General features: G+C 57.4%; 1 protein-coding gene across 5 annotated transcripts; it reads right to left on the reverse strand.

Annotated features, from left to right (window-relative positions):
• Window positions 1–1,245: 1,245 nt before the first annotated feature.
• On the reverse strand, window positions 1,246–27,170 carry Gpsm1 (G protein signaling modulator 1). Of its 5 annotated transcripts, none has more exons than XM_052725087.1 (14): window positions 27,000–27,170; window positions 19,787–20,008; window positions 18,607–18,742; window positions 18,223–18,365; window positions 17,709–17,832; window positions 17,342–17,457; window positions 16,666–16,821; window positions 15,680–15,788; window positions 14,628–14,751; window positions 9,459–9,529; window positions 8,592–8,771; window positions 4,781–4,937; window positions 4,146–4,354; window positions 1,246–2,705 (listed from the first exon to the last, which is right to left on the reverse strand). In XM_052725087.1, the coding sequence occupies exons 1-14, from the start codon at window positions 27,065–27,067 to the stop codon at window positions 2,499–2,501; spliced, it is 2,022 nt and encodes a 673-aa protein (XP_052581047.1). In that variant the 5' UTR covers window positions 27,068–27,170; the 3' UTR covers window positions 1,246–2,498. The 5 variants fall into 5 exon arrangements, with proteins under 5 accessions (XP_052581047.1, XP_052581048.1, XP_052581051.1 ...); XM_052725088.1 differs by lacking the exon at window positions 27,000–27,170 and adding an exon at window positions 26,523–26,789; XM_052725091.1 differs by lacking the exons at window positions 19,787–20,008; window positions 27,000–27,170 and having other exon boundaries at window positions 18,219–18,365; window positions 18,607–18,665.
• Window positions 27,171–27,399: the final 229 nt, after the last annotated feature.

Below are 27,399 nucleotides of genomic sequence, written 5' to 3' on the forward strand. Positions count from 1 at the left end.
CACTCCATTACCCCGTCCTTCCCTCAGCCAACACCCTGTTATTATCCCCACCCAGAGCCTCCTGTACCATCTGTGCCAACTGTCACAGCCCCAGAGGTAGGACCAGCCCCCACCTCCAGCCTGCTCCCTGTGGAGGACAGAGGTCAGAGGGGACCGACTCCCTTGCGAAGGCCTTCAAGTGCAGGAGGCCAGTGGAACCTGGCGAGGCTGCCTTGTTGCCTTCAAGGGTCTGGACCAGAGTTCAGCTAGACTTGATGGTGCAGAGCTGGGTCTAGACCTGCTCTGGATGGGAAGTCAAAGCGCATGGTTTGGACTTAGCTCTGCATGCCTTCTGCACGCTGCTGCTCCCCATCTGGGGCTGCTCCGGAGTCCTCCCTTCCAGGGAGGCTCTCCTGGACATGAAGGTTTCACTTTTAAGCCTCACCTTCCACACAGACCATTATTGCACAGTCCATACCCTGACCCTGGACCACTGTTCCCAATCATGGCGGCTTGGAGTTGTTCTGACTAAGTAGTTAGGCTGTCTGTTCCTTCCTTCCTCAGTGGAGACTTCAAGGTACCACTCCAACAGCCTCTTGGCCAGCTCAATGTTTCCAGTGCGACTTCTATCGAGTGGCTTGGCCCTCACCACATTCCCTTCCCTTGGCAGCTCCTTCCAAAGTTGGCCTCCCAGCACCTAAGTCTTTCCAGCCTGCCTGGAAGAGTTTGGCTGCCTCTAGAGCCACCACAGTGCTCCAGACTCCCAACGACTTCTCTAGGATAGTTTATTGGTCTTAGCCTGTGTGTTGCCTCCTTTGGCCTAGGTCAGGCCTCTGCTAAAGGACCCAATCAGACTTGAGTTCCATGGGATGCTGCTCACCGCATGAACAATGAGGTCAAGCCAGGTCCTCTCCAAGCTCCTCTGTTGCTTGGACTTGGCATAGTCTAGTCCCGGTAATGTGAACTGCTAGGATGAAGGAAGCCCTGTGGCTGGAGCTAATCCAATCAGGGTGAGGCTGCTCAGAAGGGCCAGTCCTCACCAGTTTGCACAGTGACGTCCCTGGCCTCTGCTACCTGTCTCTGGAAAGGCAGGACAATGAACAGCAGAGGATGTAGCCTGTAGAGGCCCTGGCCCCAGCCCCTCATTGTTACACACAGCAGGGACATATTCCTCTTGATCTCGGCATGTATGCTGGAGGACACTGCATTGGACAAGCCAGTCCCATGTCCTGGGAAGGCTGATACAAATTCCAACAGAAGCCACACTCACTTGGCAGACTTTTATTTTTGGGTCAAACAAAAACGTACCTCTCGGGTTGGAAAGAACCCGTGGATAACATGGCAAACACATGTGAGCAATAAATACGCATGTACATTCAAGTATGCAGGCGGCCACTATGTCCCGCCCGAGACCCTGTGCTCTGGTATTTGCTCCTGCCCTTGGGGTGCTGTTGTCTCTCAGAAGTTGGGTCCCCAGGGCTGGCCCTTCAGTTTCCCTTGCTCTGGCCCCTCCTAGGCTGCAGGGTAAGAGGCCCTGGCATTGGAAGGTTGTACAGAGCCCTCCAGTAGGGCTACCTGCAGGATCTGCAGGTAAGAGCTGGGACCATAGTCCCCAAAGGTCTGTCTCATGGATGCCCCAGCAATCTGGCCTGAATCTCCACCCCAACTACAATGCCCTGTGTCCAACTCAAGATAATGCAACTGGACCCCTCGAGGAGAAAGCCAAGATATCATTTCCCTAGTAGAATGGGGTGGATGGTCACTGAGGGGACTGGAGGGTCTAGTTGAGCAGATCCCTCATGAATACCCTCTGCCAGCCAGCAGGACAAGAGTCCTCCTATGACAAGACCCTGCCTGTGTTTTTGGCTCGGAGGCTTGCCTTGTCCCCCTGCTGGAGAAGGTCCATCCTTCCTCAAAGACCAAGTGCAAGGCTGGGGACTGCTTGGTCAGGGTGTCTGGACTTTGTAGCTGCCAATCTCCCGCAGCGGAGTTGGGCACAGACAGGCCAGAATAGGGCCTGCCCTGGGGAGGTGAGGCAGAATACTGAGTGTACCTCCTGCATAGCCATCCCAGGACCAGCTGGGGGACAGAACATGCCATGCCACTGTAGACCCCAGAAGTCTTTTAGGCTCCTGTGGGGAGCTAGGGTGAGTTGGCAAAATTTCACATTTGGCAGGGCAGGGCTTGAGGGTCTGGACAGCACCGGGGCTTGGGGCCAACATGCTGAAGGCCCGGCCTGGAGCAGGGCAGGGCGGGGCCTGCAGGAAGCTATGGGCCACATGGGGACAGAAGCATGCCCTCCCCCATACAGCAGCTCTAGCCTGAGCCCAGCACCCTGGGGTGGGGGTTCCTTGAGGGCTGGGTGCCCACCATCTGGCTCAGTGGGAAGGGGTTGAGGGCTGAGCTGGCTCTCCATCATGGCCTAGGGAAGATTTGGCTTATCAAGGGGTCATGGCCACCGTGGACAACTGAATCCCCAGAGTCCGGGGCAGGGCATGCCTGGCTGGAGGGGTGAGGCCTTAGCTGGCACCTGGTGGACATGGCTGCCGAGGTTCATGCAGCCCACTGGTCTCCTGCTCCGGGCTTCCAGCAAGGTCCACACGCTGCTCGTCCATCCGCTTAGCCTGAACTCTCTGGATAAGGCTGAAGAAATCCTCGTCAGGCATGGTGGGGCCTCGGGGCAGCACATCCGGGGGTGGGCAGCGCTGGTCATCAATCCTGGAGGACTGGGCAGACACACAGTGGAGGTTGATGGTCTTGCGTGTCTTGGGCCTTTGGAGGGCCTATCCTGGCACTGGGTGGGCAATGGGCTTATTGAAAATCTGAGGGCAGAAAACACTGGCTTGGGGGAGTAGTGCACTCCAAGTGGGACCTGTTTCAGCCACCTCTTGCCTCCCTGGTTCTGGGGCAGTGTTAGAAGCCTTGCCCTGGCAATGTCTCTTGTAGACATCTCCCCAGAGCTGTGGCTGGCCAACTAAACAGCAAGGACCGGGTGGTATATTCTGGGCATAGAATAAGCCAGCCTAAGGCCAACTCCTGGGACCTGCTGATCCAAGGACTATACCCCTAAAACTACCCTGGAACCTAGCACAACCCTGCACTGCCCTTGGAGGGCCTGGGGGCCACAGCTCAGAGTCTGTTGCTTGGAAATCACCACCACCACCACCACCACTCCAACCCCCAACCCGCCAAGGGTCTCCTTTGGATCAATCAGCTGGCACCACAGGCCCTGTCTGTCGTGATGTGGAGGCTGGGGAGCCTGAAAGGTGGTGGCTTTTCTTCAGGGCCTGGAGCAGAATGGACTGGAGCTGGTGCAGCTGATGGCCCAAGTATTGGAGTGGGCGGGGCTTCTCAGGAGGAGCTGACTTAGAGGAGGCTGTCTGGACGTTGCTGTGGTTCTGTCTCCTCTGTGAGAATGAACATTGATCTGGAAACTTAGCCTGATGCAGAGGCGGAGTGCCGGCCCTGGTCATTCCTGTGTCTGACCAAGCCCCACCACGTACATGCTCTAGTTGGAAGGCAGCTGATCTGCAGAGTGAACCTACCACCCACCCTCTGTGCAGCCAGGCCTTGGGTAGGTGGCTCAGTTCAGCAGCACCCCAGCCTCAGCCCCATCCCATATAATGAGGCCCATCCATGGGGAGCCCTACCCTGGTCTGTCTTCATAGGCCTAGGCATGAAGATCTTACCTGTTGGCCCCATGGTGTGTGGTCTTTTTCAGAGCCATTCCTGCCCCTATTCCTGCAGCCAGCTGCTGATACCCCAGCCCTCCCTCCCTCCCAACTCCAGGGTGCACTTGACCCTCAGTTTCCTCTGCCCAGATGTGGAAGCTGGAGTGAACATCCCTGGATCTGGGGACCTGGAAAACCCAGGCTGAACTCCAGCACCAAAGTGTGCTGAGGCTGCTCTCGGGAGGTGCTTGGCCCCTTGGCAGAAGGAGGGCTTCAGGCCTGGGCATCTGTGGATGGTCCCTGACTCTGGCTGTGCCATCCTCATCCACCAGCTTGTTTCTGTGTCTTCCCCTGGCAACCCTCAGGCAAGACGAGACACAGAGAGACCACAGCGTGCTGTGGGCCTGCTAGGTGTCTACACTGCAGCTGGTAGAGGACCACCAGAAGGCTGGCCTGGAAGAGGCCCCACCCCTTGTCTCCTGAGTGCAGGCCCACCTGGTACTTGATAAGCATGTTGAAAAACTCATCCCCTGGCTCCTGAGGGTCCCCGTCGCCTCGGAGGTGGCCCACATTGTTGAGGGTGATGCGCAGCCCTGGCAGGCTGCCCACACTAGCCCTCTGGTCATCGAGCCGGCGGCTCTGAGAGCTGGCAATGAGGTCAAAGAACTCCTCAGTCTGTGGTGAAGCCGTCACGGAGGGCTGAGCTGCAAGGGACAGGCAGAAGGTGAAGCCTGGAGAGGGGGCCACTGGGAGTGCGGGCGTCTTGAACTGGCCCAGCTCTCTCCACGGGAATATGGCCCCAAGTAAGTCTCCCGTGCCTGGGGCTGCTCCTAACCATCCTGCCCCTGCCCCGCCTCCCACCTCTGCCTCCTAGGACTTCAGGAGCTGACAGGAGAAAGCTTTGGCCTCCCACACGCTCAAAGGCTGGGATGCATAGACGCTGCGTGTTCTTCAGGGTGGGGTAATTACATACTTCCCAGGATGTAGCTTCAGGGACAAGTGTGGAGGGAGCTCTGGGTGGTGGGGGCACTTTGCAGCTGGCCTATCCTGCCCCTCTGGACTGGCTCGATGGGGGCTCATAGGATTAGTGCTGGATCTGGCTGGTGGGCCCACCTAGGCTCTGTACTCACCTGCCCTCTCCTCCAGGGTTGGGGCAGCTGTGGCCTCGGCGGCCCCTGCCTGGCCTTCCTCCAGGGGGCAGCGCTGGTCATCCATGCGACTGCTCTGGAACTTACTCAGCAGGTCAAAGAAGCACTCCTCGTCAGAAGATGGGGCTCTGGGAATACCCTGGGTGAGGAGGGAGGCCCCAATTCAGCCCTCGGCGTCCCAGCGTCCCAGGACTGCCCACCCTTGGCAGGACTGCCAGTGTATGAGTGAAGACACTAACACCTGTAGGTCCTCTGTGCGCTGGCTGAGGGGAGGGCCCAGGTGAGGGAAGGGAAAGGGCTGGACCTCTACAAGGGTAGAGGGTGGCAATTCAGCTGCCTACTGCTGAGAGTTCCTTCCTGAAGAGGAAGAACTTTCTGGAGTCTGTGCCGCGCTCTGGATCCCTGGGCTGATTGGATGGCAGGATCTGTCCTTCAATGTGTGGGTAGTAGCTAAGTGGGGGTCTAGTCTAAGGCCTAGGTCAGGGATGACTGTCCTGAGTCCAGATAAGTCATGGGGGTGGGGGAGGCTACTTCCAAAGGGAGGGTCTGGGTCTGTGAATCCTGAGCATCAGGTGACCGGAGCAGGTTGTACCATTCCAGACTCAGTTTTCACATCCTTGGAGGGAAGGGGTATAACTCTGGCCTCCTCTGCAGGCTGGGTCTCAGAAGCCTGGCCTGGCTGGGGTCCTGGACTGGCAATGGATGGGATGGGGTCCAGAACCACCTGCTGCAAGAAGCTGGAACCTGCCCCTAGCCCACCAAAGTCCACACAAAGAGCGAGGAAGCAGTGACTGGGAAGGTCTGGTTCTGCACAGCGTGGCCTTCTGAATGCAGGAAGATTTCCACCAGAAGGCACTTCCCATGCCTGGGATTGCCCTGCACACAGAGGCACAGGCACAGAGAGGTTGCATGGCCTACCCAAGGTCACACAGAGGTAAGAACAGCACTGAGATCAGAACACAAGCAGACCCGGTAGACAACCCCAGCTTAGGACTGAACTCCGGGACTCTGAAGGCAATGCGGACCCAGTCACGGGAGCTACAGACAGGGCAAAGAAGAGAGAGACCCTACTGGATCTGAGTCCCCAGGCTGACCTTGCTCTCCTTCAGGCTCTGTCCTTCTGTGGCCTAAATGAGCTCTGCAGCCTGACAACAGCCAGGAGAAAACCCAGAGCCAGAAGAAAAGGGAGCGCTAACATACACAGTCCAGCCAGAGGACACTGAGCTCTTGGGCGGAGCTGCACTCCTTGAGGCCAGTGGAGGCTGCACAGGTATGTCTGCAGGACTGGACGTCTGCAGGGTCCAAGCTGCACTATAGAAAGGGTCTGCCTAGCAACCCCCGCCACACACACACACACAGCCCCTGAAGGATCTGTTCTGAGACCCTCTTGCCCTCACTCCTGAGCTGTCAAGATATGGTAGAACCATATCCAGGCTGGAGACTCGGGACTTGGACTCCCTAGGCTTACTGCCCTGCCCCTCCCCATCATACCCCTCAGGAGCATGATCCCATGTCTGAGAGGGTCTTGTGAGGACTGTGAAGGGCCTCCCTGTCCCCTGTCCCTTGCCCACAGCCTAAGTCTCTAGCTCTTTCCTAAAGGTCTGACTTCATCATGAGGTCTGACTGTAATCTGTACTGCTTGAGTTTAAGCCCAGGTCCTAGAGAAGTGTACAGACCTGGCCCAGCCCACCCCTACCCTGGCTGACTGAAGTCCCTGCATGCCCAAGGACCCACACTCACACAGGATCACAGGCTCCCTCCAGCAGCAGCAATCAGGAGTTGTATGGGCGCCAGGCCACGTGCAACCCAGGCAGGATGCCAAGGTGCCAGGCACAGCCGCTATCACCTGCCCGAAGTGCCAAGTGTCTCCTCACTGCCGCTGCTGGGACCCACAGTGTTCGCCGGATGCTTAAATAGGAGCTAGGGAGAGGCTGGGCTCTCTCAGTACCCGCCCTCACTGCTGCAGCTCACGAGTGCTTGAACACACACACACACACACACACACACACACACACACACACACACACACACACACACACACCAGGGAGAAGAAGGCTGGGCTCTCCCAGTACCCTCACGGCTGCACCTCACGAGTATGTAAGGATTCTCTCTCTCTCTCTCTCTCAACAATGAGCTGGCTTCCCCCCAGCTCAACAGAGCACGCCCCTTGAGGCCTGTGGGTGGGCATGCTAAAGGCTGTGGGGGTGGACAGCTTATTTGAAAGCCCTTTCCCACCCAACCCCTTGGCCCCTGGGCTTCCTTCCAAAGCTAAATCTGGGGCCCTGGGAGAAGCAGTCTCTCCCTCAGCTTTGCTCCTGAGGCCACCCCAGGTGGACTCTCACTCTGGCCTGGGCAGGCCTTGATGTTGGCAGGGTGGCCCTCACCTCCACCACAACCTTCCTCTAAGCCCATGGATAAAAGACTGTGTGTTCCCTTCATAGCTCCCCAAAGCCTCCCTGTAATAGGAATAAAGTGGGCTGGAGTGGGGCTGAAGGCAGCCGCCCCGGCAGGAAGGGTGGGCTCCAGGCACTAAGAATAACCAAGGCCCCTACGCAGCACAGGCCGACGGAGCCTGTGGCAGGGTGAGGGTGTTGTATGCTACTTCCTAGAGCCTCAGGACCCGGGTGCCCTGCACAAAGACTTCTAAGCCTAAATTCAGACTCTGTCTCTGGACCCCTACCAGCTCCCAGTGCCTGGAGATTCTGCCCAGGCACAGTGGGCACCTATTGGCCCTGGCAGGCCCCACCCTCCACCCACTGGCCACCAGTCTTGTAACTGGCCATTGAGCTACCCATTTTACCATTTCTGTGTGCTGCCAGGGACATTGAGTGCTCCCAGGTCTGAGCTGTGGGTTCCTGCCGGGCCATACCAACCCCCGACCAGGTCTCCAGTCTAGCTTTGATCAGGATGCTAAGCCCAGGTGGACTAGGTGGCACCTCCCAGGCCAGACCTTGTTGGAACAGTGGGCAGATGCTAGCTCCCTGCTCCCCCTTCCACATCTGGCTCTACAGCTGTGCACTAGCCACCCAGCATGCCCCTCCACATGATGCCCCTCCACATGATGCCACTCCCCAAGACCAGGCATGTGCCCCCTCTCACACTGAACTAAGGTCTTTTCCTTGGGATCTGCCCCATGGGCAAGCTTGGGGCCTTCCCACCCATCTCCAGCCACCCCTCGCATCCCTCAGCTCAGGGCCACCACTCTGCAACTCAGGAGACTCCCCAGAGGCCTCTTAAACCCTGAGCCACATTGAGGAGTTGCAGGCGGTACCATTTCTAAGGCTCAAGGCAGAAGACCCCCAAACTGGAGCCCCTGCCTGGGATCCCCAAGTTCGGGTCTGTGCCTAGGCACTCTGGAGCTTCTAAGGTGACTGCTGAGGTGCAGAAGGAATCCCTGGAGAGGGCTGTTCCACCCAGCTTCTTCAGCTTGTACAGCCAAGTCTCCAGGGTCCCAGCAAGGCAAAGACGGGGCCTGTGACACAGAGGGAGACCACCTGCAGACTAGTGACAAGGGTGGACACTGAGGCCCAGAAAGAGACAGAGCCTGTCTGCAGGAGGGCTGACCTGGAGTGCCCATGAGGGCTCCCGGAGGTGCGGTTATGAGCTCTGTACCCCACAGAGTCCCTGGACCACACAAGGCCAGGTGGAGGGCCCAGCAGCTTACAGCTCTGCCTCCCTGAGTAAACAGTTCAGCCTTGACCCCCCGCCCGGCTACCAGGCTGGATGGGCAGAGAGAGGGAAGGGAGGAGGGCTCAGTGTTCACAACTGTCCCCTCGACTCAGGAGGCACCTACCGTACGAGGCACCTGTACCCTTACGTCAGCGCTGTCCAGTGGAGAGTGACTGCCCTCCCGAGGTCGCCTCTCAGTGGCATCTGCCCCTTCCTGGTACTTCCTGCTCCTCATGGGGAGGGGGAGCAAGTCCCTGCCTGGTCCCCTCCAGTCCCCTGTGTGGTGGGTGTCTCCATTTTGCTCCTGGAGAGGGAAAGGCAGGTTGGACATGAGCCAGGGCAGTTTGAAACCCAAGTCCCCTCTCAGCAGCTGGCCCAGCCGCCCACCTTCGTGGACGCACACAGTAGGTACTCAGTCTCTGACGAACGGAACAGGAAGTAGAGCGGGCACAGAACGAGGCAAACACTGGAGGAATGCCAACTTCCTTAAATGTCAGCCTTCTAGTGCTAGGCAACAGGTGACCGTAGGTGTCCCTGGCCTTGAACTCATGTTATGCCCCAAAGGCTATTTACAACTAGAAGATCAGGGAGGACAGGCCACAGTGGACCATACAGTACCCACACTAGTCCCCCCCAGATTTGGGGTTTGCCAAAACCCAACAGCTTCTCCAACAATAACAGCCGTCCTGCTCCCCCCACCCCCAGAGTCAGTCCCGTGGCAGGGAGCAGACAGGAACCCAGGACATGCCACCCAGGGAAAGCTCATGCCAGAGTGGACAGTCAGGACACCTCAAGGGGGAATGTTGACAAATGGCCTCAGGCTGCTGTAGGAGGGACATTTATCTCCCAGGGGACAGGGCCCCAAAAGGGTGTTGACAGCTCAGCAAACACTGAGCATTGGGCTCATTAACCCAGAGCCCACATGCTGACCATGCCTCCGCTGCCATCTGTTTCTCAGTCCCCCCGCCACCAGCCCTGATCCCCAGCTCACCCGGTCCAGGGGGAGCCGTAGCAGGTCCCAGGTCTCAGCGCTCAGCCTCTGTGTCCTCTTGGGTCTAGCCCCTGGAAGAGACCACAGCCCATCAGCCCAGTGCTGACCCAGAGCTCTGAGGCCACTAGCCAAGCAAGGGACCCAGGAGACCAAGGACGCAGCAGTACTACACCCAGAGTTTATAAATCCCCTCTTGTGCAGGGAAAATAGAGTGTCTGAGTGTCCACTGAGCCATCTAACTGGGCTGTGGGCACCAGACAAGGCAGGCAAGGCTTAAGGACAGATCTGACCCTGAGAAGGGCGCAGTAGAGATAGTTTTGGTGCCCCCGCCAAGGGATACTCTGCCAAGCCACGCCCTGTGCTTCCTACCGACTTAGCTGGTACCGTTCCTTCCTCCTGGAAGGCAGCCCGTGTATTCCATAGCATCCCCTCCATGAAGCCACACCGAATCTCCCTATCCTACCTCCTGTGCCCACATGGGGATGGGGCAAGGGGGAACCTCTGGGTCCCTGGCGCTCACTGTGGACCACCCAGGCTGGAGTAGCAGTGACGTGGCTCAGGGCAGTCCTGCTGCAGGGCACTCTGGACACTGAACAACTTGGGGTGGGCACAGCCTGGCAGATGGTTTGGACTAGGCTCTGGGTTTCCACAGGGGACGTGTCGCCAGCTCCCAAGTCCACAACCACAGTTGGGTGCGAAGGAGCAACTGCCTGAACTGCCTAGTGCTGCCACCAGCCCCAGGGGTCCCTGACCTTCATTTCTAAGTGGGGTGGGGAGCAACTTCACTTTGGTTCCCAGGCCCCCAGGTCCCTTCCCAGCACAGGAAGTGATGGGGAGGAGACTGGAGAAGCGAGCCTGGTTTGGGCAGCTGCCTTGACCACCTGCAAGGCCCAGGTCTTAGGAGAGCCAGCCAGGCAGACTGTCCACATAGCAGAGCCAGGTCAGCCAAGCCACAAAAGGACAATTCAGATGGAACCAAGACGTGAAGAGACAATACAAGGGGAACACAAGGAAGGGCCAGTATTGGGCCCGGCCCCTGAAGAGGTGGCCTCTGAGAGAGCCCTCCACTGTGATGCTGCACGGGTGGACCCAAGCTGTGGCAGACTACGCAGTCCTCTGAACCACAGCCTGCAGCTGGCTCAGGGAGGGCATCCTTCTTGTGCAGACCGGGTATGAGGCTCACTGGGCCCAGCTGAATGAATCCTCTGTCCAGAGTCAAAAAGGTCAGGTCCGGCCAGCGCTAATGGCCACGCCTCCTCAGCTGAGCCACCTCCACTGAGGCCTCAGACCCTAACCCCTCCTTCAGCTTCCTGTCCACCTCACCTACAGCACAAGGTCTAGAAACTTCTCCATTATGACTACCCACCCAAGGTGGACAGTCCCTGTCTTGCGAAGGCCCCTGACCTCTACGTCTCAGGGAAAGTCATCCAAACCTGTACGTGTTCCGTGTCCCAGCCCTCCCTACAATGGAAAGCACTCCATCCCCAGTCCATGGTAGCCGCTACTGGTAGTTTTACCTCCAACGATCTAGAAACTGGCCTTTTATTCCAGGGTGACCCATGGCAGTCCCTCACCTTGCCCTTCAGTCCTTTCTCCATGCCAGAACACAGTGAGCCCCTGGCTAGACCTTCTTCCCGTCTACTGGGTCTGCAGGTCCAGAAGGTCCTTCCCCACGGCCCCCAACAGCTGCAGACACATCTGCGCAGCAGACTCAATACTCTTGCCGTTTGCCTGGCTGTTACTCTCAGCACTACTAGCGGGCCTGCCTCCCAGATGGGGCACTGAAGCATAGACTATGGTAGACAGAGCCAAAGCTAGAGGCCACGGCCTACGCTGCCCCTCAGATGCCACACCAAGCATAAAGCATATCCTTGACCCAGAAGTGGAGAAGGGCCTCCAGTGCATTTCCCTCAGCGAGCTGCCCTGTGCTCATACCACAATACTGGGCCCAGAGGATGAGAAGGGCTACAGATCACCAAGAGCAGAGGGCTTCTACTATGTCACTGTGTACACGGGGTAGCCCAGGCCAGAGCCATCAAGCCTGGCAGGGATCAGGACTAGCTTCCCTTCTTCTTTGCATGCTCATCAGAAGGATACACGAAACTCTGCCTGCACGATCCCCACACCACTGCATTCCGGATGGCATGGACAATACAGCCAAGTATGCTATAAGGGTCTCAGACAGCTATACAACCCGAAGAACTGGGCACGGGAAGCAGCTGGCAGGGTAGTACCCCCACTGACTAGGACAGTCTGGGGCTGCTGCTGCTTCGCTGGCTGAGAAAGCACCACCAAGGGGAGATAAAGGGAGGGGGGCGTCTATTTTCTTGCACAGGAGTCCCTTGTTTACACTCATCAAGTCAGGAGAGAAAAACAGCCTTTTCCTGCCTCGAGCCCACTGGCCACCATCCCACCTACAATGTACACCATGCTCAAAATACACACTGCTCAGCTTAACACACACACACCAGTCACTGCCCAAAGCCCAAATGTATGTCTTCCCCCATTGCCCACTCAAACCACTCCACTTCTGCAAGCCCACAATGAGTGCCTTGTCCTACAGTCCCACAGGCCACACCCACATGTAAATACCACACCAGACTGAGTCTAACAACTAAAGGCCACGTCTCCCCTGGCTCTGACTTCCCTCCGGCCCTAGCAGAATGAATTCCCCAGGCCCGGGAGGCCACCTATCCCCAACCCTGCTGGGTCTGTGCCCTTTGGGGTGCCCACCTAGCCCCCTGAACCAGAACCATTGGGTATGCACTTGCCTAGCTCCTGGTCAGTTCACAGGAGGCAAGGACAGCCCTTCTCAAGTGTCTCAGCTGAGTCTAGCTCTCTCCTGGCTTCCTGACCCTGCTCATCCCTTGCTCACCTGAGTGGGGGTCTCCCTCAGGGCCACTCAGACTCTCACAGTGCCGGCCTGCCTTCAACAGCTGCATCCCAGGACTTCAGGGCACCAGATCCCTCTCCCTGATGTCTTCCTTGGAGGATAAACTCTTCCCCAGTGTCCAGGGCCCGGCCGTTGGCCGCAAGTAGCCCTGTGGGGAGGAGACTTCCGGGGGCCCCGGCTGGGAAGGGTCTGGTATGCAGGGCAGAGCAGAGGAGCCAATGTGGGGAGGACAGAGCTGCCTTGTCCCTGGCCATTCACTCGTGACCTGCCCCCCTTTCCCTTAGCTTAGAGGAGGAAGAAAGTCAGGACAAGGAGCTGACCGCCTCTGTGGGAATCCTTCCAGAAGCCGGCCAGCCCTGCTCAGGGTTCTTGGGCTGTGGGCTGTATTAGGAGCTCTATACAGAGCTATCTACCCTGCGAAAACGGGTATGGACCCACACCATCCCACCCCATTCGCCACTGCATCTCTTGCCACATGGAGTGGCTGAGGGTCCCAGAAGCCTTCGCTCCTCTCCTCTGTCCCCCAGCCTTATTTTCCAGGCCAGGTCATGCTGAAAAATTCCAGGTTTGAGGAACCGGGGCTCTCATGGCAGCAAGTATCCTTGCTTCTGGATGTCCTGAGAGGGAGGCTGGAGTCAGTGGGTGCCCCTGGGAAATCACCCATGAATAACTGGGGCTCCACTCCCAGCAAACTCAAGGAACATGGGGCAGCTGGCTCCGTGCTGGGGCTTGCCCCCCCCCCCAAAGCCTATGAGCCTCCAGACGCCAACTCAGCATCGCACCCTGCATCCACCCTGCCCTCCTCTGTACGTGTTAACGCATTTGCTCTGTAGGGAACATACTGTCCTTCCATTCACTACGTGTCTGACCTGTGTGGGACAATCACCAGCTTGAATGAGGTCACTGGAGTGGCTTTGCCTGATTAGTACTCCAGGCAGGCACAGACTGGCTCCCTCCAGCCTCCCAGAAACCCCTCCTACAGAGCAGGGTGATGGACACTCTGGCTGCTTGAGGAGGAGCCATTTCCTGTCTTCTTGCCATCAGCCCTGTGGTGCCACCAGGGTCAGGGAGGGAGGGGCTCTAGGTGACCACAGGTCCTCACTGTCTCAAGGACAGTGCAGAACTGACCACACTCCCTCTGCCATTGGTGTTCCTGGCTACTGACTATCATTTCCGCCCCACATCTTTCAGTTGCCCCTTGTGATGGTTTGAATGGGAATAGCCCTCATAGCTCATGTTTGAATGCTTGGTCCCTAGTAGTGAAACTGTTTAGGAAGGATTAAGAGGCGTGGCCTTGTTGGAGGAGATGTGTCACTTGGAGTGGGCTTTGAGATTTCAAAAGCCCATGCCAGCTGGGCGGTGGTGGTGCACATCTTTAATCCCTGCACTTGGGAGTCAGAAACAGGCAGATCTCTGTGAGTTCAAGGCCAGCCTGGTCTCCACAGCGAGTTCCAGGACAACCAATGTCTCACAGAGAAACACTGTCTTGAAAAACCAGAGAGAGAGAGAGAGAGAGAGAGAGAGAGAGAGAGAGAGAGAGAGAGACAGAGAGACAGAGAGAGACAGAGAGACAGAGAGACAGAGACAGAGACAGAGACAGAGAGAGACAGAAAGACAGACATACAGAGAACTTCAAAAGCCCATGCCAAGTCCATTTTCTCTCTCTGCCTGCAACCTTTGGATCAGGTGTGCACCTTAGGTGCCTCCCCATCACCATACCTGCCTGCCTGCTACCATACTCCCTACCATGGTGGACTAAGCCTCTGAAAACATAAGCAAGCTCCCAGTTAGATGATTTTTTCCATAAGCGTTGCCTTGGTCATGGTGTCTCTTCACAGCAATAGAAGAGTAACAACTAAAATACCCCTGAGCCCTGATTTGCCCCAGTGGGGTCCATTTGTGCCCCAGAACTCTGGACACCCTGTCTCTCCCCACAACACAGTGCAACACAGTTCTGTGTCCACCTCTCTCTTCTACCACTGTGAGCCCCCCTGGGCAGTGGGCAGTGGTCTCCCCTAGGCCCAGAACAACGGTGGGAAGAGTGGGTGCTCAGATGAGGTATAGCCTCTTCCTTTACTGAGCAGCTGCTAGTGCCTCCCTTTCTGGCAGACCTACCCTGTGCCCCGAACCAGGGGTCAGTCCTGTTGATCTAATCCTGTCTTTTCCCCTGAGTTTCTCTCTTGCCACACCCCTGCCCGGATGCTGCTCTGACAGTACCTCAGGCTGAGCCAGAGACCATGAGGAAGCAGACCCCAGCCCTCAGAACCGGAACTCACCTTGCGCCTCATAGCCAGCCAGATCTGGCTTCTCTGCCGCTGCTGGGCTAGTCAGCCGGCCCAGTGCCAGCTGCAGCTGGGCAATATTCATGCGGGCTGTGAGCTCTCCGTTTCGGTCTCCGATCTGAAGCAAGCAGGGGTGAGTAGATGGGCAGGTGAGGCCTGGGACTGTGCTCTCATAGTGTTGGAGGTAGGGCTCCAGCACACCATCCTTGGCCTGCTGGACAGCCTGAGCTGACCTCAGAACTTGGGATTTCTCAAAGAGCCAGTCCCCACTATCAGAAGTTGATTCTGAGGGTCCATCCTAGATGTTCTGGATGGCCTCTAGTCCACCCCAGAAGTGCTCAGGGTCTTGGGAGACATCCTATGATTTGTCAGCTTGTCCTTGTCCTGGACTATACCTGTCTCAACCCTAGAGGCCAGTCTTCTCTTAGGCCCCACCAGCCTCAGGTGCACCAGTGGGACCCTCTTGAGTACAAGCCCAACGTGGGGACACAGGGAGCCACAAAGCTCAGAAGTCTCCAGAGAAGTCTCCAGAGACCTCTGCTTGCACTCATCAGGATGTGGAACTGGTCACCCTGTGGAGGGATCTCCAGACAGGCTCTCTTCTGCTCTGGACCATCCTATCCCACCTGAACCTGGGCGCCCATGAAGCTCCTTGTGACTTAAGGCCTTAGTTAGGGAGGGCAGGTTTCTTGGGATGTCTCTGCACTGTCCACAGTAGGAGGGGACTGAACAAAGAGGAGGGAGACTCGGCTACCTAGGGAGTTCCTGGACACTAGAACCTCTGTCTTCCTGGTCCACCTCCAAGAGGTTACTCCCAGCAGCCCTATAATCCAACATGGCCCAATTCTATCAGGGCCTGGAGGATGGAATCCACACAGGGAAAACAGATCCTTGCTTCCCCATAGACCCACTGACCCCTGTACACACGAGTGGGAATTGTTCTCTCGGGGACTCAGTGTTCAGAAAGGCCAATGGGAGCAGCCCAAGAAGAAGATGACAGGCTGCTGAAGCACCAGCAGAGGCCTAGGGGAGTGGGCCCGGCTCACCTCCTGGGAGATCTGCAGGTGTTTCTTGGCAAAAGTCAAGGCCTGTGCGGGGCTCCCCATGGACACGTAGGCATTCCCCAGGCTCCAGCACGCCCGGCCCTCTCCCACCCTGTGGAAGGTTAGACAATCACACCTGCCTCCCAGGACTGCCGGTTGCCCCAAGTCACTGACCCTCTCCCAACCCTGGTACACAAGGTACTGACAACGCTGTGAGTCCTCCACCACCGAAGGGGCCCACTGGCCCTGGCCACACTGGGTGAACTGACTGTTCACCCCCTTTAGGGAGAAGCGCCAACCACCGGCAGTTTTATTCTTCCTTGTTGAAAGAATTAACTTGATAAACTTGAGTTTGTGGCCAGCTTACCCTGGGGCCAGTTGTGGCCTCCATACGCCCCTCAGGGCTCAGCCCTTAGGTTCTTTTCCTCAAAGCCTGGCTCGCCCCCTAGTGGCCAGCAAGATAATATTCCCTGCAGCTTGCTCTACACTGGCTCACCCAGGTCCAAGTGAGCCATGAATCATTCATTTTATGAGACATTTTAGCTGTTCCCATTGCTGTACGGCTACTATCTCTATCTAGTTGCAGAAAACGTCCATTATCTGCCCCTCCCTGGAGCAGAAAGTCCCAGGGGATAAGGGTAGGTCTTGGAGAATACCCCCCACTATACCTGCCCCTAGGTCTATGGTTCTGAGATCCTGCCTGCTATTGCAGATCTGCATGGAAGGCTATTCCAGAGTTGGAGGCCATGAGATTGATGTTGCCATGGGGAGAGGGATGCAGACCTGAGTGATGGAAAAGCCTTCCTCCACCCCAGGTCCTGCTAAGGGCCTCTTCAAGCCTTGCACCTACCTATTTGCTTAAATTGTTTCCCACTGAGGGAAGGGCTGAGAGCCTTGGTGGGAGGCTGCTCTGACCATGCTGCGGTCAGCAGGGGACAGGGACCCATACCCACTGGAGCCAGTCCCACCAAGGCCTTGCTCCCACACACCTATCAGCCAGCTCTTGGGCAATGACCAGGTGCCGCAGGTGGTACTCAGCAGCACGCTCGTAGTCCTGCAGCAGCGTGTAGGTGTTGCCCAAGCTGTAGCAGGCCTGCGCTTCCACTGCCTGGTCCCTGAGCTGCCGAGACAGCTGCAGCGTCTTCCTGTGCAGAATGAGAGAGTCGTCCCTAAGTGGGTGGCAGTGCCCCCTTTCCTTCTCAGGAACACAATTCTTCAGGTGGCCACAGCATTTCATTCACAGCACCAGATGCACGGGCTCCCATTGGCTAAGGAACTGGTAGGCCACTAACCACGCTGAGCTGATGACACTTTACAGGGGATCCAAGACCGAGTGTCCACAGCTCAGAACCATGAGACGAGCATGGAGGCCCCACACGGGCCCAATCCTGGAGTCTCAGTTCCATCTATTGGCCACCACTCTACCGAGGAAGCAGCTGCCTAAGAACTTCAGCACAGGTCGGGGACACCCATGAGCGTCATGCATTGGCCTTTTTCAGGGTAGCCAGGGCCCCCAACTGGCTCTTGAGAATGCTAAGTGATCAGTGCCCGCCCCCGACAACATGGGAGGGGCATCTCTGCAGCCTGGTGTTCAGTGCACCCCAAGACTGCCCTCTGGGATGGGCATTTCTGTGTGGCCCATCATCCACTGCACCCGGGGCTTACTTGTAGTGTTCGGCAGCCACATCAAAGCGCCCCAAGAAGATGTGGGCATTGCCCAAGTTGCTGTAGGCCCTCCTCTCGGCTGCCTTGTCTCCAAACTCCTTGGCGATGGCCAGGCGCTGCAGACAGACCCAAGCCCAGAGATGATCACCTAGTCCTGAAACCCTAGACACACTGCCAGGGATGCCTCCCTGATAGGGTGCTGATTTGATCTGAGTGTCCAGGGAAGCAGATGGGAACCCCAGGACCAAATACAGCAGGAGCTGGGGGATCAGTGGGGTTCTGCAGCTTCCCTGCTGTTGAGGACAATGAGGTGTCCCTCAGGTTTCCTGTTGCAGCATCCCTGCCCCAGCACCCAGGCCCAGCTCACCTCTTTGTGGAAGGTTGTGGCCTCGTTGAAGTTTCCCAGAAGGTAGTGGGTGTTACCCAGGTTGCCATAGGCCCTGCCCTGGGCCGCCCGATCGCCTAGTTCCTTCACCAGGGACAGGTTCCTCCTAGGGGGACCAAGTCTGTCTGAGCTGTGTCCTCGCCAGCACCAGGAAAGTGGCTTACATCTCCTCCCCCTGAGGCTAGAAAGTAGTAAGTAGTTCTCCCAGGATACAGGGTGGCTCGGAATGGGTTCTTTGGCTCTGATGACATCTGAGCTTCAGGGCTGGAGGTCTGATCAAAACCTACCAGTCCCTGATAAGTATGTGGGAGGGGAAGGGTGGCCATAAAGCACTAGGGCTGGATACATGTGGGGATGTTTTGTGTCTGGGATCCTGCCCAGTCCCTTGCCTGGCACACATTGGCTTAAGAAGTGTCTGTGGAATGCAGGGGCATCCAGATGAGCCCCGGCCCCATCAGTCCTCACCCTGTGGCACCGGTCCACCCCACTCACTCACTCATAGAACTCAGAGGCCCTGTGGAGTGTCTCACGGACATCAGGTGGCAGGTGCCCAGGGTCCTGTGCAGCATTCCAGGACAGCTGCTTGCCCTTGGCGTGGTACACATTTCCAATGTTGTAGAGTGCTCTCGCCTCCCCAACCTGTGGGCAGCAGTGAGGTATAAGAGCATGCTCTACAGGCCCCTAGGGAACTCATCCCAAGGTGCACTTGCAGGGGCTGGGTAGTCCTCTGGCCTGCTGGGTCCCTGAGAAGGACAAACCCAGTTCTGTCCCCCACCCCTTCTATCCTCTGCCAGGCCCACTGTTCTGTCGGCTAATGTCTGAGGTTAAGAGCCTTGGCAGGAACGGGAAGAGCAGAGGATCCAAGGGGCCAACCACCCACCTTGTCCCCCTGCTCCTGGGCAATGTCCAAGTGTCGCTGGCAGCAGACGATGGCCTCATCGAACCGGCCTAGGACCTTGAGTGTGTTGCCCAGGTTCCCACTGGCCTTGGCCTCCCCCATGCGGTCGCCGATGGTCCTAGAGGGCAGGGAAGGAGTGAGGAGCTGGGTGTGAGTCTAACTGGGCCCTGAGCTGAGCAAGGGCCAAAAGAGCCTTGGAGGAGAAGGTCTGGCAGTGGAGAGGGAGCTCTTCACACTCACTGGCGAACCCTTGTTCAGACCACTGGCACCAGATCTGGACTGAGTGTTGAGGATGGGATGGCGGGGGGAGGCTCCCTGGTGAGCAGGGTTACCAGTATGGGCAGGGCTGGGAGGATTCTGCCCCCTATCTAGGAAGTCAGGGTGGCTTTGAGGCCTCAAAAAGGAGCTGGGTTGAATGTGGAACAAGGGAAGGCCCTGTAGGACAGAGTGGGAACCAAGAGTCAGAGGTTGGATAAGACTGGGGACACTGGGGTGGAAACTCAGGGATGGTGGGAAATTTGAGAAGGGTGTGTTTAGGAGGGAGATTATAATCCTTTAAGGAGCCAGCAGTGGCGCACGCCTTTAATCCCAGCACTCGGGAGGCAGAGCCAGGCGGATCTCTGTGAGTTGGAGGCGAGGCCAGCCTGGCCTACAGAGCGAGATCCAGGACAGGCACCAAAACTATACAGAGAAGCCTTGTCTCGAAAAACCAAATAAATAAATAAATAAAAATAAAAACCTTTAAGGGGTTAGAGTTCACAGGGAGAACAGGAAGCCCCTGGGGACAAGACCACTCCTAACAAAGATGGCAAGGAGTAAGCCTGAAGCCAAGACCACAGAAAAGGAACACCTATGGGTGGTAGAGACATGGTCTCAGGGAGAAAGAAGCACAGCAGGCACAGGAGGACAGACAGACACATAGACAGACACATGTTCACACACACACACACACACACACGCACGCACGCACGCGCGCGCACACACACACACACACACACGCACACCTTGACTTGAACACAGATCTTTAAGGGGTCCCCAGATACCCCTCCCAGGCCAGGGCTACCTGCGGGGCTCTCCAGGCTCTGAGACATCAGCACCTTTCAAACTCCCCAAGGGCAGGGCACCAGGCTCGTGCCATCAGGCCACAATTCACCATACTTACCGTGCCAGCAGTAGGTCATGTTTGTGGAACTGCAGGGCCCGGGCATACTCCTTCAGATAGAAGTAGGCATTGCCCAGCTGGCTATAGATGGCACTCAGCGTCTTCAGGTCCTCGGTGCCCACCTGCACAGCAGCCTCAAAGAAGGCCACGCCTGCCTTGAAGTCCCCCGCCTTGCACAGCCGCTCACCTTCCAGTGCCAGCTCCAGACAGGAGGCCTCCATCCTGGGTAGAGAAGGGGTATCATGGCCTGTCCCTTGGGACCCTCTGTGGTCACAACAGAGACAGTGTTCTGCAGCAGCTGCTGCCCACATCACAGCCTTGTTCACAGATATGCCTGCTGGGGATTCATGCCTCAGAGCAGATGCTGGACCCAACAGTGCCCCAGCTGTTCAGCTCTCCTTTGCCCCTATCCATTTTTTTTTTAGACCAGGCTGGCCTCGAACTCACAGATCCACCTGCCTCTGCCTCCTGAGTGCTGGGATTAAAGGCGTGGGCCACTACCACCTGGCTTCACTTTACTCTCCACTGTTTGGGTCAGATTCTCTCTATGTGGTCCTGGCCCAAGCAATTCTCTTGCTTCGGCCTTCCCAGAAACTAGAATAAGAGACATGTTGTGTTGTGGGCCCAGTTCTAAATAATTTTTTGTTGTTGTTTTTTTGAGACAAGGTTTCTCTGTGTAACAGTCCTAGCTGTCCTGGATCTCACTCTGTAGACCAGGCTGGCCTCGAACTCACAGAGATCTTCCTGCCTCTGCCTCCCAAGCGCTGGGATTAAAGGTGTGCGCCATCACTGCCAAGCCTGATTGAATAACTTTAAAGTCAATATCAAGCGCCTTGTCGCCTAAGATGCTGGCTCCTCCTGTGTGTCCTGAGGATCCGTCAACAATCCAGAGCTCTGCAGGGAAGCCGTGGAAAATCAAGGACAGAGCTGCTAAGCATTTGAACCAAAGGTTCTTTGACACAAATCGCAAAGCCACACCCACTGTATTGTGTTATCAAGGAAATGGGGCATTTTGAACTTTCCCAGGATAACAGTGCCACGTGAATAGATGGTGGAGTCAACGGACCCGAGAAGCTGGCACACACATCTGCATCCCCGGGCTTAGAGTGCTGTAAGTCCTCCCTGTGCCCACATGCCAACACCCCAGGAACCAAGCTATGCTGTCAAGTCCCTTTGGTACCCCAAAGCCCACAGCACTCACAACTCCTTTTCTGTAGTACAGCCACCACTTGCAAGGTCCCTGAATTTCTAGAAGTCAACCACTGGCTGCCCTGCCCTTCACTTCTGACATCATAAGATTGGGTACCAGGTGCCTCCACTCTCCCCAGGGAGTGAGAACATGAATTCTCAAGAGACATGCTCCTGCCTCTCAGGCTTCCGGTAACTGCCATCCTGCTCTAGTCTGGGCTTTTCTTGCTGGGGCATCTCTGGCTATCACCCAGTCAACTCACCACACACCCATGCTGTGCCAGCTAGGACCCTGCTTCAGTGTGGGTGCCACCCTCTGGGTCTGTCATAGGAAGGCTTTGGAGTCCTGCCCCTTCTAGACTGTGTGTCCAGACATTTCTCACCAGGGCTGAGGCCCAGGCATGGCATTTGAAGGGGCCTCAGTTTGATGCCGTTAAATAGTGACATAATCAGAAAGGGGTATGCAGGACTTTACACACACACTTGGCATCAGGGAGACTGGGCTTCTTGCTGGACCCCCACTTCTCTCAGGGGTCAGAGAAAGGCATGTGACCTTAAGACCAGGAAGCCAGGCCCTTGGGCTACCCACCTACCCTGTTATGCCAGGGACTCCCATCTATACCTGCTGGACTCCCTGTCGGCCACCTTACCAATCCCTCTGGGAAAGGCCATCAGATGCCACGTTGGCCACAAGAGCCATGGTTACTGTGGCAACCAGCCACAAGACATCTTCTCTCCTGTGGCCAGTGCCAAGTTCTGGCTTCTTAATTAAGGCCTATCTGTCCCTGCCCCATGGTTCTGAGCAGCCAGATATGGCTCAGTTCTGCTGGCCTTCTAGAGGACTGCACAGGAGTGTCTGTCACTGGGGAGTACTACTGATTAGGGGGAACTGCCATTACACCCTGTCACCCTTCTAGCTCAGTGATTTGGCACCCAGAAAGCAAAGGTTTGGGAGAGGTCTGGGGCAGAAGCCCTGGAGAGCATGCCAGAAGGGGCATCAGAGGGGGAATTAACTTGGGCCATAACACAAAGAGCCCCTCCCCACAAGACACCCCTGAATCATGCCAAACATCCCCCTCTGACTCCTGTCACTTGCCCAACTAGCACCTTTTTCTCTGCAGGTTCCTGTCCCTCCCCGACTCTAAGACACTCCCAAATCATGCCTGGACCCACTCAGGCACCCAGCCTTGAAGCCTGGCGCCTGCCTGGTCCCCACCTCTTTCTCTGTAGGTTGCGCATCTTCTGCACATACAGCCACAGCTCCAGACCCACAGGCAGCAGCAATGGGCGGGGGCGAGGGGCACCATAGACCACCTTGCACACAGCCTTCTCTGCTAAGCTCAGGGCCAGGGGCTGGCCCTCCATGGTTGTAGCCTGCATCACAGCTCTGGCCATGGTCCCAGGGGATGTGCCAATCTCAGGCTCCACGGCCCCAAGCTCTTCAACAGCATCTCCCTCTTTCCCCGGGTATGACGTGGATCAAAGGATCAAGGGCAGCTCAGTCTGGATGGATGAGCACTTATGGCAGAGGGGGTGGGGTGGGAAGCCTGAGGTAATCCTCTGCTGCCCTTCTGTCCTCCTTGGGGGCTGGGCAGGGAGCATGGAACCAATCCTTTGGCAAACTTTTATGCAGGTCAGACCCAGGACCCAGGGACTTCAGGAGTATTAAGACTGCACATCGCAGCCGCTGGCCACGTTAGCGGTGAGAGGATAGGTATAGTGCATGAGAATCCCCCAATCTAGCTCTGCTCCCCACCTGGTGCTGACCGAGGCTGGCAGAAAGTCAGAGTCTCCTGCCTGGAATGCCGGCTAGGAGAGCCTGTCCCACGGCTGGGCAAAGCTAGGACTCTGGACAAGGTTGGTACTTGGAGTCTTCACGCTCTCCAGCCCCTGGTGTTTGCTTTGCCCTGGATCCTGGCCTGGGACGTGGAGTCCTCTTCACCCTGCAGGACTCTTCCTGACTGCTGTTACACTCGCCCAACTCTTCAAGGTAAGTTCCAGACTCAGGGTCTCACCAGGGTATAGAGCCACACAAGGTCTGCAGAGGCTGTTCCAGGGAAGCTGGGATTTTCCTCTAACTTCTAATTTCCCAAACACCTTCTCAGCCCTACCAGGGCAAAGGGAGGGACCCCAAGAATGAAGGGGAGTTACCAACATCCACAGAGGACATTAGCCCACAGGATCAGGGCCCAATCCAGTGCCCGAGGGCAGTGTACTGGTAGCCTCTCATAGGCCTTTCCCTAGACTACGGCCCCATTTTGGCCCCATCCCAGTGATGACAGGACCATTCCTGGAAGCCCTCCAGCCAAGCTACATGCCTTTTGGCTGTGGAACCCAGAGACGAGAATGAGGGGATGCAGCTGCAGTCACAGGAGACTGGACAGCAGGGGTAGTACTCTCCCCGAGACGACTTTGGGCTCTTAGCAGAGACAGAAACTCCAGAGTGGGTGGAGAAGGCTGCCAGGCCCTGGATAACTCAGTTCAGGGGTTCCACTTCTGGAACACCTTGGCCAAGAGTATCAGGGCAAGCCTGGAACTCCCGAGGGGGGCTCTCTTGGGCCTCCCGGCCTCCCCACTGACATGCCTGCTCTGCTTTCAACCCCCTCCTGCCCTCTTGGGGCCAGCCAGTCTGACGTGGCTGAGCAGAGAAGTTCCTGGAACCTCTGCGCTCCCATATCACCTCTGCAGGCCTACAAGGTACTGCTCATCTGTCACTTGTCAAGGTGTTCATATACCCAGGGAGCTGCAGCCATTTGAACAAACAAATGCTGGGTTATCTGAGGCCTCTGAAAGACCTGTCCACTCCAAGGGTCCCTTGAAATCCTACCCTCAAGGCTCCAGATCACAGTTATCTAGGGTTTGGAGCTTAGTGTCTCCCACTGACCACACCATCCCACCAAAATTTATCATCTGGCTAGACGGACCTATTGCTGAACAGGTAAACAGCAATCCTTCCCCTCACCAAAGAGGATGGCGCTGCCTACCCCAACCGACCCACCTCCACACTGAGGTCCTGACCCCAAGCCATGCCACCCATTGAGCCACTTTAAAAGGCTCACAGCCCTGTGCTGCTCCAGATGTCAAGAACAGTAGATCACAGCAGCCAGGAACCAAGCACTGTCTGCCATACCCCAGCCACTGCAGCAGTAACTGACTCCCTAGTGGCCAGCCACATTCTGCTCATGTCCCTCTGGCCTCCTGATCTCACCTGCCTGTCCCCTTACGACTCCTGGTGTTGTCTGGTACCCACAACCAGCTGGCTCCTTAGCACCCCAGTTCTAGCTACCTGAATTTTTGCCTGCCTCCTTCACTGAAGAGCAGTCACCTGGCACTGGTCCCTGGCCAAAGGCTTGAGAGACCCTTGCTCACAGCTGTCCCAGCTTTCCCATTCAGCATCTCTGAGAAGGAAGTCCCACTGACATTCCCTCAACAGCCAGGAGAGGAAGGAGAGAGAAAGAAGTGGGAAGGCTGGGAGGGAGCATGGCGGGAACAGGAAACTGCTGTGGGCAGGGGTACCTCAGCTTCAGGAAGGTACCTAAGGATCAGGCTTGCAGGGATGTCTGGGGCTAAGATGGGGACTGGGCCTGTCTGGGACAGTGCCAAGGGAAAATCACAGATAGAGGTGGTAGAGTGGGAACCAGCACTGCTCGGCCATGCAGCCACAGAGGCCTTGCCCATGCCAAGGGATGCCATGCCCAGGCACCAGGGGCCTTTACCACAGGTGCAGCTTTTAGAAGGCCACCCCAGTGTGTGCTCCCCCGCCACCCCTCCCTTCCCAGCCTCACTCAGCACTTCGCTCCTTGCCTCCTGGGGCTGCGAGGCCAGAAGAGGATGTGCAGGGACTTCCTGGCTACGTCTTCATCTCTCTGGGACCCTCTACCCCAAGCCCCTGTTCTGGCCCCAGTGTCAGTGGACCAGAATTCTCAACAGAGAGCCTCCCCACTTTACCCCCACCCCACCTCCAGTGTCCAGTCCCTCTCTACACTCCACGAGGAGGTGGTAGTTCAGGGACACATTTGTGGCTTTTCTCAAATCCTCAGTCCCATTTTATTTTATTTTATTTTTTGGTTTTTTGAGACAAGGTTTCTCTGTGTAGTTTTGGTGCCTGTCCTGGATCTCGCTCTGTAGACCAGGCTGGCCTCGAACTCACAGAGATCCACCTGGCTCTACCTCCCGAGTGCTGGGATTAAAGGCGCTCGCCACCGCCGCCCGGCCTCAGTCCCATTTTGTAAGTATCAAACCCTCTCAGTCAGTGAGAGTGGGGATGCTCCTGGGAGGGTGGATGGTGCAGAGAATGTCTCCCAGCCAGACATCCTGTATCAGCCCAGAAAGGCCACAGGAGTTCTTAGATCAGGTGGACCCAGTTCACCTAGGCACCTATGTACCTGAGTAGCCATGCCAGCATGCAAGCTTCCCTGGACACCCTGGGGTTCATGTGGGGTCAGGACATGCTTGGATCTTCCTTCTTAGTTCCAGAGGCCACAGGTTGCTGGGCCTGGCGGTAGCGACTTTCCTTCCCTGACCCCTCTCTAATACCTGCTTCAAAATGCTTCCGGTGCTTCCCATCTGCCCAGCCTATCTAAGCCCGAGACTGGCTGTCCAGGCCTGGCTGTGATCCCTAGGTGGGGACCAAATAGCTCACGGGCCTCCTGGAAGGCCCTGTGGGGAGGCTCTTGGCTGCTCAGCTTAAATCTGGTCCCAGCTCAACCCTCTCAGCTCAGCTTGGGTTTCAGCTTGGAGGGATGCCAGGCTGAGCTCAGGGCCTCAACCAGTATCCTGAAAACTGTCCCTAACCAGCGAGAGCTACCCAGGGCCTGAATTCGGCCCTAGTGAATCACCACCAGGGAGAAGTGGGGGCAACAGACACAGCTTGGAGACCTGTGTTCTCAATATTCTCCCTCCCCGCCCTCCCCTCACACACAAGCGGCCTGATAGACACCTCCTTCTCACAGGTGGCAGGTCCTGAGGTAAATGTGACCCTGCACAGCTTCCACTCTCAGGGGACTCTAGGAAGAAGCTGCCAGCAAACCTCTTACCCCTGCACCATAACCAGGAGGCAGAGTACAGGGCTCAGGCTTGATCTTCAACACCACACAATGGGGACACTGTCTCTGAGCTGCAGCAGAGTAGAAGGGGGCGGGGGAAGTTCTCTTCTCCCCAGCCACCAAGCCTTCATTTTGATCTTTGGAGGTACTGGGCAGAGCTTGGCTGGCTGATGAGCCACCTCACTTGGGGCAGATTACTTCAGGGTTGGCCCCTAGCAGGATCAGAAGAGGTGGGAATCAGAAGCTCACAGCAGGGAGCTGGGCCTTCCCCTAGGGCTGGTGACGGTGTGCAGACCCTGCCCAGCACTCAGGCCCTTCAAGCTCAGCATGAGGCCAGAGTGAACTGGCGGTACCCGGTCCACTTCTGAAACCAGCACCTCGTGGGGAACACCCTCATCAGGCCGGAGTCACCAGGGAGGCATGCGGCCAGAAGCAGGGCTAGCCTGTCCTACCCAGTGGGCGTGGGCACAGAGCACAGACCGCTGGCTCACCTGTGAACCTACCTGGAAGGCAAGCGCCTTTGTAAGGATGCTCACACCCACCTGCCTGGCCCAGGCCCAGGTTCTGCTGGCCTGGGGCTGGGGATAGCTAGTGAGGGCAGGGCCCCATCATGTCAGGCTGGGTCGTGGCCATGTCACCCCTGTACCGGGTCACGGCAGTCTCAGGCTTGAGAGGCGAACTCCTGGCAACGAACCCTGCCATCCCTGGCTATTCAGGGGCCCACAGAGCTCGGTGGAGGACTGCCCCCCTCGTAAGCCCCTCAGGCATCGGGACGGGGCTGCAGGCAGAACCCAGCCCCCAGCCCCTCTGCCACGGGGCCGATCTTTGGGCCCCGAGTCCCCACCGCTCCCCGCGCAGAGCTAGGGAGGCGCGTCCGCGGCCACGTTGCGCGCCACCGCTGCAGCCTTTGTTCTGGGCCGGCAGCCTCCCGCCCGCGCCAGCCGCTCGGGTCCCCGTCCCCATCCCGGTCTTCGAACTACCTGGAGTAGAGGCGCCTGGCGGCCGGGCCCGGGAGCTCGTCGGCCGCGGGCGGGGCTGGGCTCGCCATGAGTCGGGGACGCGCCGAGCAGGAGCACCGCCCCGCGCTGCGGCCGTCCGCCCGCCGATCTGCCCGCCTGTCCGCGCGTCCGTCCGCCTGTCCGCGCGTCCGCGCGAGGCGCCGAGGAAGTGATGTGCTGGGGTGCCACCGCCCCTCCCGCCCGAGCCGTGATGTCACCGCCGCCAGGAGGAGGGAGGGTGGGGAGGGGCAGGCGCCCACCGGCCACCACTGCAGCGGTCCCGCCTTCCGCGGGGTGGGCGGGGCCCTGTCTTGGAGGTCCAGTGCAGGGAGCATCCTAGTCTTAGTCAGGGCAATGCTGGGTGCTCTTTTTTTGCCGGAAG

Source organism: Peromyscus californicus, unplaced genomic scaffold, assembly GCF_007827085.1.
Source record: "Peromyscus californicus insignis strain IS unplaced genomic scaffold, ASM782708v3 Scaffold_7__1_contigs__length_154581171, whole genome shotgun sequence".
Classification (NCBI taxonomy): domain Eukaryota; kingdom Metazoa; phylum Chordata; class Mammalia; order Rodentia; family Cricetidae; genus Peromyscus; species Peromyscus californicus.

What these genes read in the sequence shown, in the direction of transcription:
- Gpsm1 (XM_052725087.1), bottom strand. Translation starts at nt 27,067, where the DNA reads ATGGCGAGCCCAGCCCCGCCCGCGGCCGACGAGCTCCCGGGCCCGGCC. An exon ending in AGGGCCTCTGAGTTCTATGA is followed by an intron (nt 17,833 to 18,222) that starts GTGAGTGAGTGG and finishes TGGTCCCCCTAG; the next exon opens with GAGGAACCTGTCCCTGGTGA. An exon ending in CCACAACCTTCCACAAAGAG is followed by an intron (nt 17,458 to 17,708) that starts GTGAGCTGGGCC and finishes GTCTGTCTGCAG; the next exon opens with CGCCTGGCCATCGCCAAGGA.